Below are 15,253 nucleotides of genomic sequence, written 5' to 3'. Positions count from 1 at the left end.
TCCACATATTTTGTCATCTCATACGCAGCCAGGATGATCTAGACTAACTCCCACCATGCTGTTAAGGCTCATGGGAAATTAGCTGTTCATAACACGGTATAAGTATGCTAGGCCAGTATATCGACTTTTTTTTTCTTAGAAGGTAACTGTAAAGTAATTTTAGTAACCTTCACGTGGTAACTGTAGCTGTAACTAGTTAAATTTCAAAAAGAGTAACTGTAACTCAGTTACTGTTTTTGCAGGCTAACTGTAACCGTAACTTAATTCATTTTTTGTAGTAACTTACCCATGACCGCAATAATGCGTTGGCACGAAAAAACGTTATTGCTGATTGTTGCTAGGTTTATGCTTTAGCTTGTTATGCTCTTTAACTACACAGTTGCTTGAATGGTATCTGTAGAAGACGGAACATATTCGCTGACGAAACCCCAAGATTTGAGTGGATCGGATCTGACAAGTCTGAAAGAGCCGCTACTATCCTTGCAAGGGGCTGCACTAAGACGAGACATAAGAGGGGTAACTGTCTTAGCAGTCACATTGCGCTTAGGTACGCCTATGCAGACTTGCGATGGCAGTTCACGTTGTTCCGACTTGGAGGACCGATCCTCTGTAATTGCCTTTCAGATTTCATGTTAAGACCTACTGCCCTCTTCTAACAGCATTCATCGTTTCTCTTGTTTTGCGCATTTTGTGCAGGAAAACCAGAGCCTGATGTTCTTGCGAAGTGCGACGCCTGTTTCACATTCCCATGCCAGAATGGGGCGACATGTCAATCGGTGCCACTCCGTGATTACGAATGTACATGCCCTCCGGGATATCACGGCCGTAACTGCGAATATGTTATCGACGCCTGCTACGGAAATCCTTGTGAAAACCACGGCACTTGCAAGGTCTTAGAAGCAGGCCGTTTCAGGTACGCAATAATATACATTCTCTGACATTCTATAAGGCATTCTATGAGGTGCTCTGCATATGACAAACCGTTACTTAATTCACATCAAGTTTGAGCTGTCCATAACAAGAATAGTAAGGCAAGTTAACCACTTTACACGAACACGTACACGGCCACATACACAACACTCACGCCAAGGGCTGTAGGCAAGGAATAGAAAATCTAATGTTGTTCGATGCTTCGAAGGGGGGTTCGATCCTGGATCTCTTAGATTGCCGATAGCCGATAGACCGGTAGCTAGGAGACGGACGAGATAGGTTTGAGTTCCAGTTAGCAAATAACTTTTATTAGCTCTGTCGACATTTTAATCTGTACTGAAAACCGTTTATTTTTTTAATGCAAAATCGTATTGTGTAACTTTGTGACTGAGTTAACGCAGTTGAACCTGTTCTCGCTTGCAGTTGCCACTGTCCTCCAGGCTTCGATGGCGAACGCTGCGAAATCAACATAGATGACTGCATCGACAACAAATGCGAAAATAATGCTACCTGCATCGACCAGATAGACGGCTACGACTGCCTTTGTCCACAAGGTCATACAGGTAACCAACGTTAGAATGGATTTCAAGTTTTGTGGTACATGAAATCTTCGGTTCTTTTTAGTTATGACGAGGCTAAAACCGTATTTGCTATGACGCCCATGCTCATTGTTTATACATCCTTCCTCCGTAGGGGAATATTGCGAGAAGAAAATACATTTCTGCAGCAAAGAATATAACCCTTGCAAGAACGGCGCTACCTGCGTTGACCATACAACTCATTACGCGTATGTAACATATCTCAGCTCGAAGGACATGACGGCTAATAAATCGGTTAGGAATAAGCTAAGCTATTTCTAAAATACATTTCAGGTGCGCATGCGCGGTGGGATTCACTGGAGACAACTGTACTGTTAACATTGACGACTGCAAAGAAAATCTCTGCGTAAACGGCGCTACTTGCGTGGACGAAGTGAACAGCTACAGGTGTATTTGTCCTGCTGGTTTCAGCGGCACGTTTTGTGAACTGGTGCCTATGGTCGCCATGTTGTACCCGAGAACAAGCCCTTGTCAACACCATGACTGCAAGCACGGCGTATGCTTCCAGCCCAGCGGTTCATCTGATTACATCTGCAAGTGTACTCCGGGCTTCACCGGGAAGCGATGCGAGTCGCTGTCTAGCGTCAGTTTCCGTGAAGACTCCTACTTAGAGTTTGATCCTCTCCAGACGAAACCAACGGCAAACATTACTATTAAGTTTGCTACGAAACAGGAATACGGCGTCATTGTATACAATGGGGATACGCATCACATGGCCGTGGAACTGTTCAAAGGTAGGATCAGAGTAAGCTATGACGTGGGAAACTATCCTGTCTCGACGATGTTCAGTTTCGAGACCGTGCCAGATGGCGAATACCACACGGTGCAACTGCTCATGGAGAAGAAGAATTTCACCATGACTGTAGATAGTGGTGTGCCACGAACCATTGTAAACGAAGGCCCCAACGACTATTTGGAAGTGAAGACGCCGTTGTACATCGGTGGTCTTCCACAAGAGGCCGCTACGCAGGCATCCAGATTCTGGCATCTTCGGAATACATCCAGCTTTTTAGGTATTTTTCTCTCTTTTTTCTTATTTGCGCTGTTTTACTTCCTTACTACCCTACGCCGTTAAAAGTAAAAAGTATTGTCCAAGCCTGTATGATCTGGGTCCGACTGCGACTATACAGAAAACACGCACCTATTGATTTTGAAACGAACAGTAAAAGAATGAAGCAACATTTTTCTATGCAGCTTGAACGGGTCAAGACAGAGGGAGAAAACTACTCTCTTTCCACGTTAAGACTGTACAATTCACATTAGGAAATATTTCACATTCTTGCCGGTAGCCTAGTAAATTTCTAAGGAAGAAACACCGACCCGGAAAACGCGACTTGTTATGCGTACTAGTACCAGCTTCTTCACAGCGCTTTTCATATTTCCCCCAGGATGTATGAAAGAGCTCTTTGTCAATGGGAAGCCTATGGATATCATGAACGCCCGAAAGCAGCAACGAGTGTCTCCAGGCTGCTCAGAGTACGATGATCCGAAGCCATGCAAAAACCACCTCTGCAAGCGAGGGAAGTGTGTTGCCGTGGACCGGTATAATTACGAGTGTAGCTGCAGAAGTGGGTGGAGTGGCCCGTTTTGTGACCAGGGTGAGTACTAAGTAGCATTGGGAAATAAGGTGTGGTGTGTGGAGGCTGGCATTAGTGCTCGACGCAGAGACGAAGGCAAAAACCGTCGAGCACCACAGTGTGACACAGAGGTGGTAAGATAAAGTGTGGACGCAATGAGGAATGGATGAGTTTAAATGTATCAAAAGAAAAGATAAATTCTTGAGGGGAGCACCAACTAGGAAAAATAAAAACACGTACGCTATCTAGAGAATGCTACAGAATGCTTCATCATGGTAATCGATCCTTGAAAAAGGCAATGCGTGTGTCCTACGTTGTGGTTTCCTCGGCAATTTGAGCTTCCTTGTACCTACATTAAAATTGGACTGGCCTGTGTATATTTGGCTGAGTGTGTGGCAAAACACGTACGAATAGAGAGTGTTAGTAGACCGTTAAAAACGTGGCTTTGGAAGTACCGTCTACCGCACCCAATCAACGGATGAGATTGGACGTTACGCACGCTGCCATTGGTTCCAGTAGATATACAATAACACTACGGTGACGTTACAAGCGGTCTACTCACACTCTCTAATGAATGAACAGACCGTGCATAAGTGTCCACCCCACAATACTTACGGCAGATCTCTGATACACAAGAAATCTCTGACCGGAAATCAAGATGGTCCAGGTTCGTATCCTTGTGCTGGTGTACCTTGTTTGCATGTTGATGTTACATTTAACGCACTAAGGTATTAATATATTTAGGAAATACGTATACCGTGACACGGGTCGCGATTGTCATTTCCAGCTTCACCCAAGCACGTCAAATCCTTACGCTGCCATTCATGCGTCGTATTCTGGTAGTCCTCGGTCCGACCATGGTGTACTAAGCTCTCAAACGTTTCGGCTCATCCTAGTACGCAGACATCATAGAACCTATCAAGCTTTTGCTAGAACCTATCAAGGCTTTGCTCTCGGGTTGGAAGTCGTGGTTTCGTCCACGGTCACCAACCGGGCAGGGAAGTCCGCGGTGATCTGCACCGAACAACCTGAGATGTGGTGTGGCGCTTCCGTTCTTTATCGGCGTGAGCAATCTGTAGACCCATCTGGCAGAGACCTTGTGCACGTCAAGATCTCAGGTCAAGAATCGCTGAGCTATGCTTCTGGACATGCCTGTGAACTCAGCGAGGGTCCGCTGAATGTGAATGAGTGGGAGGCGCTCATTATTTAACTAAAAATTCAAACGAGTTTCGTAAAAAAACAAAGGTCTTCTAAAGCAGGGCGCTATCGGCATGAAAATGGGTGCTACCCCCTTTTGGGACCTTCAGTGCACACCTTTTCGCGAAAATTCTGCCACCGAAGCGGGTCATTTGTTGCAGTAATTAATTGATTTCGGTTTACTTATTTTTGTCGCGGCTGGTCGCAGTGAAGCGCAAAAGGACGCTCTTCCACTCCCTTATCCACCAATGAATTACGTCCTTACACGAATGAATTACGTCCTTTTGCGCTTCACTGTGACCAGCCGCGACAAAATATGTAAACCGAAACCAATTAATTATAGCAACAAATGACCAGCTTCGGTGGCAGATTTTTCTCTAAAAGGTGTCCACTGAATGTCCCAAAAGGGGTAGAACCCATTCTAATGCCGACAGCGCCCTGCTTTAGAAGTTGTTTTTTACGAAACTCATTTGAATTTTTATTTAAATAATGAGCGCCTCCCACTCATTCACACGGTGCGCAGCTTATATGTGGTATCGGACAGATACTTGTAAAAAAGAAAGTTCGTCGATTGGTGCACCCGTTCGCGAATTATTTAGCCCGGGGATTTAACTGAAACACCCGGTATACATCGCGACAAGATAGTGAAAATGGCTTTCAGCACTTAGTCATCTACGATAGATCTAAAAGATGTGTTAAAATTGGTTTGCACGGTGAAGTATCGCAGCAGAAGTTACTTCACCGTGCAAGTTATGTACCGACTACACCGCACGCATCTACTTTGGTTCATTCCGTCACACAGAATTCAGTTGTGTTGGTTATACGTGTACCATTGGCTATCACACCATACCTTCCTATCTGACCAACAAACGCAGTTTGAATGAAGTGCTAACAATACAATATGTCACCGAATGTTCTGTTTTCTTGATTACACCTAACAGCACCAACCTGCCAGAAGGAACAGTATCGGGAACACTTTGAAGAAAGGGGTTGCAAATCCCACAAAAAGGTGAAGATGGCCGAGTGTATCGGTTCCTGCGGAGAGCACTGCTGCCGAGCGCAAAAGACAAAGCGGCGCAACGTCAAAATGGTGTGTCCGACGGGGAGAACGTACACAAAGCAGCTGGAAGTCATCCGCAAATGTGGTTGCTCGCGAAAGTGCTAGGGATCACGACATGGCCCATGTGCCACAGTGACGATGCGGCCACCATGTGCTGTTTTGAACACTAATGACTGCTCTCTGCTATGACACTTGAACTGCCACGCTCCAACCAGAGGTAGCGAACGTCACCTTTCCGCGAAACGTCGTCTTTACCTCAGCGACTGGCGCCATTTGTTGACGACACTGCTGGCTTCGGAGTCAGAGGGACATTGTGCGCAGCCGCCCATTCAGAGGGAAGAGTTGGTGCTTGCCGTGGCAAAACGTCGTGACTCACATTCGTTAATATCCCAGTGTCCCCCATCCTCTACTCCTTCTACACAATTCTGTAGAATTGCCAAGTGCAATCATTGTTACTCTTATCTCATTATTATTTGTAGAGCACCTTACATCGCATACTGTTACACGTAATATGTATCGCGGTTTGTGTATGCATCAACTCATTGCAGTGTACATGGTCACAACGCCATTGTTTTCACGGGGTTTCTTAACAACTACTAAGTGCCATTGGATCTGCTAGAAAAAAGAAAAAGAAAGTGATTCTTTGAGAGTACTTACGCGTGAACGTGGCTTACGGCTCAGAAGTGAGTTCTTCGGCTAAGGACGTATTGGGTACGCCATGAAAAGGCGTTACTGCGTGCTGCAGCTCGTTGGCATGAATGCCTAGAATTCGGAACCGTTTACAGGCACAGCCGGGATGCACGATACACGTAGAGAAGTTGGTAGCGATTTCTCTATCACAGTTTCCCCTGCCTTCAGTAAGGCAGGCGATGCACGACGCTTCCATCTCGCGCTTCTAGGTCATCGTCTCCTACAATCACAGGCATCTACCGCCAACCTTATGAATTTTGGTGCTGTGCACTGAAATACAACTAAACGGCGTTCGCCTTGCTTTGCACCAATAAGCGCACAGACTGCTCGCAGATGCTGGAACCGCGGACCGATCATGCTCGCCAGCTCTTACTGACAAACCTCGCACTCTCGATCTCCTTTTGCGGATGGTGTTATCCTACGCCACGTTATCCTACGCTAGGTTTTCACATTATCGCATAGTTCACATAATTTCTATTTGTAATCCATACAAAAATGCGTGACCTGCAACAAATAGAGCAAGTGCATGGACTTGTCTGTCTAGCTTTGATTAGGGGAAGGCAGGCGCGAAAAACTTGTTGGTGAAACGCAGTTTAAGTTAAGTACTCGCTCTTGGTTTTCATCGGTTCCTCATGCGGTTCAAGCGAGAGCCACCAGACTGCTACTTATTGGCGCAAGGCAATGATATGATTGTAGTTCATATTGTAGCGCACTGTACATCACGCGTCCTAAGGCGATCACATAGATAATGTGTCATCCAGGTAGCGGGTCACCATCTCCAGGGAAGCGCTAGTAAAACAAACGTTTCTCAATCTGACAGGACATGGCACGGCACGACACGAAAAGAGTGCCGAAGTTTGTCCCTGTAGCACCGCGTACGTTTTTGGTTAAACAAAGGCGTAAGTTAAGCTTAATGCGCAGTTATCCGACGTGGACGGGTCAATATCGCAGACCACTATGGCGCCGTGGTTGCAGGCCAGCGTTGGGTCCATTCTTGTTTGAGATATTTAAGCATTTGTATAAAGTAGCTAACTATTGTGTGAGAGTTCAACGTTAACACTGTTTACACGCGCAGAAATAAGATATTCACTCTTAGACACACGAGGCGAATATCGTCCACGGTTTCTTTTTTTAATGTATGTAAAGTACAACGTGGCATGTACAGTTATGTGTAAACGCCCCTTGAGTTACACACAGGCACCCAAAAGTAGATTGTACGAGCTGATCTTTCTTCTTTGTTTTTAACCTGTAAAAACTTTGTGACAAAACAAGAGATTTATATGTTGTATGTAGAACCAGAGTCTGATAATAAAGTGTCCAAATTGGTTCTCCTGCTACCTTGCCGAATTGCGTACAACTTCTGCAAATAGGGTTGCCACCTTCACGGACGGCAAATACCGAACACCATGGGGCGGGGGGGGGGGGGGGGGGGCTGTCGCGCTTGCCAATTCGCGCCGCAGTGTATGCAGCGAAATACGGTGCTCATCACGAAGTAGTATGCACTCACGCGAATCGCTCGTTATTAGGTCCAGTCAATTTCATTTGTCCCAGTGCTCTGTGGACTGTCTCAAACTATGGGTTCTATGGCCTGTTCATGGACTTCCTGTCGTCCACTGGACTGCTCCAGACGCTTTAGTTCTTTCTTGTATTTTCATCCTTCCTTCTTCATCTTCACATAATGTTCCACGTGCAATGGGGTAGGGTACCGCACCACCGCGGTGAAACACCCCATCTCATCGTCATCATCTATTGTTGTTGGGTTCTATGGGGTGCTGTTACCGTTAGGCCCTGCAAGCCTTGAATCTCCGAACTGTTCGGGTGAAATCCGGACAGGTGGCAACCCTATCTGCAAAGCTTCTCGACTGGAAAGATCCACTGCCGAGTCAAACTTCACATATGAGCAGCAACGACAAAAAGATATACGCCCACCTTGGGAGATTATAGCTTTCTCTTCTTCTTGGATGTGCGTGTGTGTATGTGTGTGTTGAGTCAGAGAAAGGACTGCAACGGAAGGTTCTTTATTGCCGGCTGGGTGCCAACTGAACTCGATCAGGGTGGCCGAGTAGAATGGTCAAAAAGCTGGCGCGTAACACGAGGGGCGTGCAAAACTCGATGTGCCTGCGCACGGCGCACGCTATCTGTGTCGTCTGCTACAGGGGCCCTCCCGCCGGAGACAGCCCTGGCTGTCCGACCATGAGACATGCTTAGAGCGGCCGGGTGCAGAGGAGCGGCTCTTGGGAGCGACGGACGACGAGGAACCGGGCGCAAAGGAGGCGACAATGCCGGGGTTTTCGAGGTACGCCGGTTTCAGCCGGTCGACCGAGACGGTATCCTCTTTCCCGTTTACCAAAATGCGGTATGTTTTGTCGTTCCTGGCGAGGACGGGATGCGGTCCGGGGTAAGGCGGAGAGAGGGACTTGCGCACCGAGTCTGTCCGCAGGAACACGAGGGTTGCTGTAGGCAGGTCTTGGGGGATGTTGGGGCTATGGTGGGATGCAGCTCTCGACGGGGTTGCTCGCACAATGCTGAAAGAGCGATGAAGGCGCTGAAGGAGGGCCGAAGGAGATATGTCGGGTTTCGACGGGCTAAAGAACTCTGCGGGGAGGCGGAGTGAACAGCCGTAGACGAGGTCGGCGCAACTGCATCCGAGGTCCGGCTTAAGGGCGGCACGAATACCCAAGAGCACGAGAGGGAGATGGGAGACCCAGTGATCTCTGTCTTCGTGAGCGATGAGCGCGGCTTTGAGGTGGCGAATCTCTCTCGGAGAATATCGACTGCTGGCCGACTGGAAGGCGTGCGTGAGGGGCTTGTGGTCCGTCAGGATGGTAAATGCGCGACCTTCCAAAAAATGGCGAAAGTGGCGAACGGCCAAGTACGCCGCGAGAAGTTCCCGTCCGAAGGTGCTGTATTTGGTTTCGGGGGGCTTCAGGCCTTTGGAGAAAAATGCGATAGGCTGCCAAGCGTCACTGATCCTCTGCTGGAGAACTGCGCCTACAGCGGTCCCCGATGCGTCAACCATGAGGACTGTGGGGGCGTCATGCTTGGGGTGGTGCAGCATAGTGCACTGTGCGAGGGCGGTCTTGATTCGCTGAAAGGCTGCGTCGACTTCAGGTGTCCAAGGAAGTGAGCTGGACGGTGACTTCGTGCACTTAAGGAGTTGTTCGAGTGGACGAAGGGTCTCGGCGCAGCGCGGTATAAAACGCCTGTAGAAGTTAACGAGGCCCAAAAAGCGCCGCAGCTGATGGAGTGAGTGAGGCTGCGGGAACGTCGTAATTGCCTGGACCTTTTCTGGTAGCGGATAGATGCCTTCGGGTGTTACCTTGTGGCCAAGGAACTCGACCGTTTGCACCCCGAACTCGCATTTCTGAGAGTTGACAACTATTCCGTGGGCTTCGAGACGTTCGAACAGGACACGGAGGTGATGTTCGTGCTCTTGAGGGGTGGCGCTGGCGACTAGGAGATCATCAATATAGGCGAAGACGAACGGCAGACCGCGCACGACGCAGTCGATGAACCGCTGGAATGTTTGAGCCGCATTGCGCAGGCCAAAAGGCATGCGCGGGAACTCAAACAGTCCAAACGGGGTGGTGATGGCGGTTTTGTTGACGTCGTCGGGGGCTACCGGAATTTGATGGTACGCCTTCATGAGATCGATCTTGCCGGACTTCCGCAAGAATTACTGACGAAGGTTTACTGAACTGGACTGGAAGGTTTTGGACTGAACTGGACGTCATCAGAATGGACTATTTGGAAGAGCTGGAGAGGGTACGTGCTACTTGTCGTTCAAATGTTGCGAGCAACATCAATGATATAACGACTTTACTGACTGCAACCCCACTGGATACCTCCCAGCTGAGACGGAAGCTTGCGTTTTTGGAATTGAAAGTTGAAAGATTGACTGAATTGAATCAAGCTATACAAGCTCTCGTGAATCAAGACTTGTTGGAGAACGAATGTGAGTCTTGCGATCAATACCTTGAATACCACATCGCTATCATGGTACGAACCCGAGCGGCGCTAGATTCTTCAGTCAGTCATGAAGACTGCGACGTGGTGTATCGGCCACGTGTGATGGATCTTCCTAGGTTTGGGTCAAAACCGGCTGGCAGAGGACCATTCTTCCGAAATAGTTCTCGAGTGTATAGCTGGACTGTTTTAAAGGACTTCGATACTGGAAGCAAGCTTGGCCTTGGAAAAAAGATTCCCTCGGTGCTTAATAGCGTTTCTGCAGTGACCTCCATTCCGAAGGAACAACGAGAGCCCGAGAATAGAGCCCAGTACAGTCCAGAGGTCGTTTGCTCCAACATTGTTGTGACGCGAGCTAACTCTGACGGCAGCAGCCCTGAAGAGTCAAGTTTTGCTGCGAAGCCTGGAGAGGTTCAAGAGGCAATGAGCAACGCTGTAGTCGAGAACAAGGCGTCATGTTCGCTGAAAAACGAAGATACGCCGTCGAAACATGGAGCTCGGTACGACGAAGTTCAACAGGACTTCAACCTCGACAGGACTGATGTCGTTGAAGAAATTGGAGCAAATGTGAAAGACACGTTGACTCAACTGACTGGAAATCTGTCCGAAGACGAAGGTGATCGGTTCATCACGGTGAACCTCTCCGAGTGGTCTACGTTGGACGCGACAAGGCGTCATGGTAATGATACGCCGATGTTCTCGGTGTCCGAAGACTTCTCCGTCAGTGAGAGAAGTTCGAGAAATGTCCAGGCGGGCTTTCCCGAGAGTCTAAAGAGTGAAGCAGCCCCCCTTGTGTCTGAAGCGGGCACATTGGAAATTCAAAATGCCGAGAAACCGAGACTGGAGGGCATGAAGCCAGAGAGCTCAAGGAATCTCGTCCAAGACGAGCACAAAACTACGACGAGCTCAGGGATGCGTTATTCGCACACCTTATTTTCAGAAAAGCCGCCAAGAAGTGGTTCAGACATATACCTGGACAGCCTGATTGCGTCACCCCGTGAGGACGACGTTCACAGAAGCAGTAATGTCCAGTACTGCGATGCGACTGCATCGACCAAGTTTCTCCTGGATGACCAAAACGTCTTCCTGAAAGATTGCAGTCCCATCAGAACGTTAGAGAAGGACGCTTGGGTCGACGGGTTCCTGAACCAAGTCAGAATTTCAGCAGGAGAAATCATTGCGACAGTACAGTCCCATTCGGAAAGCATTCCTCCAGAACAGGACGCACGGATGTCGGCGAATGGCGAGATGATTCTCAACAATTTATCCGAAGACACCTCTACTTTAAAGGAGCAGCTGTATGGTCTCTTCGTAGACTACTGCAGCAAGGTGATACCGGAACCGTCCGATCCTGAATATCCTGGGAACACACGAGGGATCTTCATCGACGGAGTCCTGCGCGCCTGTTTTCAAACGCGTTGACGTCTCTCCCGTCAAGTCCGAAGGACAAAGCACAGATACTCTGAAGAAAACGGGTGGTGCGGGCGGGAGCGTGAAGCGGAAGAAGAGCGATGGTTCCGAAGCCTCCGATAGGTTGTCGCCAGTTTGTTTGTGGCGGGGAGTGTTAAATATGTCACTCGTGTGCCACATGGAACGCCATCGGTATCACCGCTCGTGAGCGGGTCTCGTTCATTGTAGTTCATTCCATTAAACGTTGTCCATCGTTTACCATACCGGCCCCTTCTTATATTCTTGCACATTTGAAATGTAGAGGACGATGGTCTATCTCCATGGCCGCGCCGGTGGAACTGAGGCAGGTGCTTCAGGCGCGTGGCCATCTTCGTCATTGTCCACGGCCCGCTACAGTGCTCCCCTCCCCAGACGCGGAGCGGCGAGAAAGAAGAAGAATGGTGAACTGCGTCTACATGGAAGGAGAGAGCGAGAGCGGCCGTGGATGACGTGCACTACTGGACGAATTCGTGGGACAGCAAAATACCCGTTGCGTGAAGCTCTCGATGAGCGAGGCAGATGGAGGGCGAATCGTTGGGCGTCAGAGTCGTGGCCTAGGGTGCCGCAACCGGCACGGGAGCGTGAGCTCATAGGGTCCCCAGGTTGTGATGCTGCGTAGCCGTGAGGACTGCCGTGAAAACTGCCGGGCGCAGGCTAATGCGGGCCGTGGCGTCGGCGGCCGCGACTGCCGGAACCGGCAGGCGAGCACTTTGCTCTGTTGTCGCGGCCGGCTGCGAATGAGCGTCGAGAGGCGGAAGGGAAGTGGCAGGTAGTGACTGTGCCGGGGTCCGTGCACAGCGCAGGGCGGTCCCCGGGATCCGTCAAGCGATGGTCGGCTAGAGGATCGTATGACCAGTGAGCGGTCGGAACGTTGCATGGTCGTCTGAACCGGTACCGTGGAGGGGGGCGGTACGCGAGCGTCGGCGCGTCAGTCGACAGGAGAAGGGTAGTCGTGATGCTGTCGTCGTGAGCCGGAGGGTGAAATGCTGCACAGCTGCAGAGGTGGGCGGGGCCGTGCCGGACGGTGAGGCCGCAGGTGGAAAGGCGCCGGGTACGTTAACGGCGAGGTTTGCTGGCGGTGGGTTCATGTATAGAGCGCTGTGGTAGTGCTCGTCGAAGGCGTCGTCAGGAATTTGGGATAGTAAAGAGCCGAATTGCTCCGAACATGGTGTTCGTTGTTCGGGTCACCAAATGTAGAGGACGATGGTCTTCCTCTACATGAGCCCCGACCGGCGATGATGGTATGCCACGGAGAGGCGATGACGGTGGCCTATCTCCATGGCCGCGCCGGTGGAACTGAGGCAGGTGCTTCAGGCGCGTGGCCATCTTCGTCATTGTCCACGGCCCGCTACATGTGTGCGGGGGGGGGGGGGAGTTAGAGGGATAGCAGCAAACAAGGAGTGAAGCGACATGAAAAGGAAATCTGATTGTTGTAAGTGTTGAGCGGCAGCGGTAAACGGAAGTGACTACACGTCGGAGTGATCCGGTACTTTACTAATAAGAAGAGTGTGCGTGCGCAAGTTTTAAGCCCAGCTGTCGTTGTCGTCAGTCCAACACGCCCCCTCGACAACCACCTGCTGAAGGTCCGCATCCTTCCTTGTCGGAAGCAATAAAGTAGTTCCCGAGGTGCGTATTCCTCTCCTCTGTTGGTTTACTCTCACCAACGCCTGGTGGCCTGGTGTGGTACATGTGGCCTCTCGCGAACAGCAATTGCTGTGTCGAGGATTCTTTCTCCCTGCAACTTTTCAATGCAGAGAGCTTCCTGCGTCCTCTAGACACCCGCCGGTCTGGAGCATAGCGACTGCCTTGCACATCTTTGCTTTCAGGACCTGTCACGTTGACAGCTTTGTGCCCCTTGTCTGCAGCAACGACGTCAAATGCGACCACCACCCCCTCACTTATGCTGCATTTCACCTTTAAGGGGTTGGTTCTGGTGAAGGCCGTCTGATGAACAAACATATCCTCGTGGGTGTCATTTCGGTGGATGAATTCATAGCCGTTCTTCACGTTGAACCACTTGACGATCCCGAGCACCCTCTTGGCGAGCAGACGTTTCGCATTGACCGATTTGAATTGCCATCTCTTTCCCGTAGTCCACGGTGACTGGAGGCTCACGTGATTTTGTTCCCCCATGGCATTGCTGGTCACTAGCCTATAGATATCATCTTGTAGGCAACCCATTGGTACTACCCGCACGCTCTGAGTAACTGTGCAGCGGTCCCTGTAGAAAGTCACAACATTTCCAAGTCGTGTCATCATGTTGACGGGAAGCGAACTGCTTGCTAGAGACGGGGCATACAGGACATTTCCAGTTTGAACCTTTCTGCATACGTCCCCAGACTTGCAGTAGAGGTACCCCTCGCCTACCCCTTGGCAAGATATGCACTGACCATTGGTCACGGCGACCTCCTCTAACCTTCTCGGAGAAACTTTCGGTGAAAAAATTGCGGTCGTTGCACATATGACTCGTAGCGCGTGAGTCAATATACCATGCGGTCTCGGTACCATCGGTAAAGCAACGTGAGAAGACGACGAGTCACCTGACGCAGCAACACCCGTCCTTCGTCTAGTGAACTGTTTGGGAGACGACACTTTCCCGTTTCTCCGTGCGGGACAATCTCTCTTGACATGACCCAACTTCTTGCAATAATGGCACTTCCTGCCAGTACCTGGAGCCGTCTGCGCCCCACGCGCCTCGATTCGTAGCACCGTCTCAGGATTAGATGTTCCTACCAAGGTATCCCGCTTTCTCTTGTACTCATCTGCGAGCTTGCCTGTAACGTATGCGAGCGTCAGATCTTCATCCGTACGTGCATCAAGAGCCTTCGCGGGTGCCTCGTAGGTCTCAGGCATGCAACTAAGAAGCAGAGCAGCTACCTGGAAATCTGTAGTCTCCTGTCAAATCCCTCTGAGCCGTTCCACCAGCTCTAAAGTGAGGCGGAGGTAACTACTGCGTTCCTCCTCTGTACTTAGACGTGACTGATACAACTTCACCAGTATAAGTAGAGCTTATTGCTGAGGTTTCCCGCTCGTGTACCTCCCGGAGCTCTTCCCACATCTCTCGTGCAGTCTTACATTCGCAGACGTGTACAATCTGGCTATCCTCGATACTCAGACATATTGTACCCTGTGCCTTCGTCACCTGCAATCCAGGACGCCGTCGGGGTTTCCGGACCCACAGGTACATTACTGATAAGAATAAGAGTGGTTGCAGGTTTTAAGCCCAGCTGTCGTTGTCGTCAGTCCAACAGTATAAGTATCCCAAAGTCGAAGAAGACTCGATAATATGAAGAAATATTATTCCAGAACGTTGATACGGTACTAACTTGTTTATTTGAGCCTGCAAGGGACGATCTAAGGAATCTACAAACAGGTGAGGCTGGCGGATAATTGTGGAGCATTGAGCTTATGCAAGCGAGCTGGTGTATACAAGATTGTGCCGATAACCGGTAACAACAACAAATGCATGTGTAAGAAATTGGACGACGATAACTTGTCCCCGATCACCTGTCAGGTGTTCCTGGCACCTGCGCGCGTGTTCGATTTTGTTTTTTTCCTTTATGACGGCCCACCATTTTCCACATTCTCTTCGGGGATGGTCCCGGCCACATCGAGCAAATAAAGCGCTCTTTCTACCGTTGAAGTAGTTCTTTTCTACACAATTTTGGTGCCGAAACCCGGGGGCCCCGGTCTTTCCTGGAACCCACTCTGGAACCCACTTCTCTCTCGGGAACCCAAGTCTCTTCTGGAATATTAGCGAAAGAGCTCTTCAACGATGGACCGCC

General features: G+C 49.8%; 1 protein-coding gene and 1 long non-coding RNA gene across 7 annotated transcripts in view; one reads left to right on the top strand and one right to left on the bottom strand.

The window, feature by feature from the left end:
• The window catches only part of LOC135377543 (protein slit-like), a 268,615-nt gene extending 261,233 nt beyond the window's left edge, over window positions 1–7,382 (top strand). For all 6 annotated transcript variants that reach the window (XM_064610052.1, XM_064610053.1, XM_064610051.1 and 3 more), the window contains 6 exons: window positions 697–913; window positions 1,354–1,493; window positions 1,624–1,717; window positions 1,803–2,542; window positions 2,918–3,127; window positions 5,245–7,382. In XM_064610052.1, coding sequence (XP_064466122.1) covers window positions 697–913; window positions 1,354–1,493; window positions 1,624–1,717; window positions 1,803–2,542; window positions 2,918–3,127; window positions 5,245–5,468 — 1,625 coding nt within the window. In that variant the 3' untranslated portion in view covers window positions 5,469–7,382. The remainder of the gene's footprint in view (window positions 1–696; window positions 914–1,353; window positions 1,494–1,623; window positions 1,718–1,802; window positions 2,543–2,917; window positions 3,128–5,244) is intronic.
• The window catches only part of LOC135377548 (uncharacterized), a 156,761-nt gene that overhangs the window by 66,231 nt on the left and 75,277 nt on the right, over window positions 1–15,253 (bottom strand). The window lies entirely within an intron of this gene.

This window comes from Ornithodoros turicata, chromosome 1 (assembly GCF_037126465.1).
Source record: "Ornithodoros turicata isolate Travis chromosome 1, ASM3712646v1, whole genome shotgun sequence".
Classification (NCBI taxonomy): Eukaryota; Metazoa; Arthropoda; class Arachnida; order Ixodida; family Argasidae; genus Ornithodoros; species Ornithodoros turicata.
This window is presented reverse-complemented; position numbering and strand designations above follow the sequence as displayed.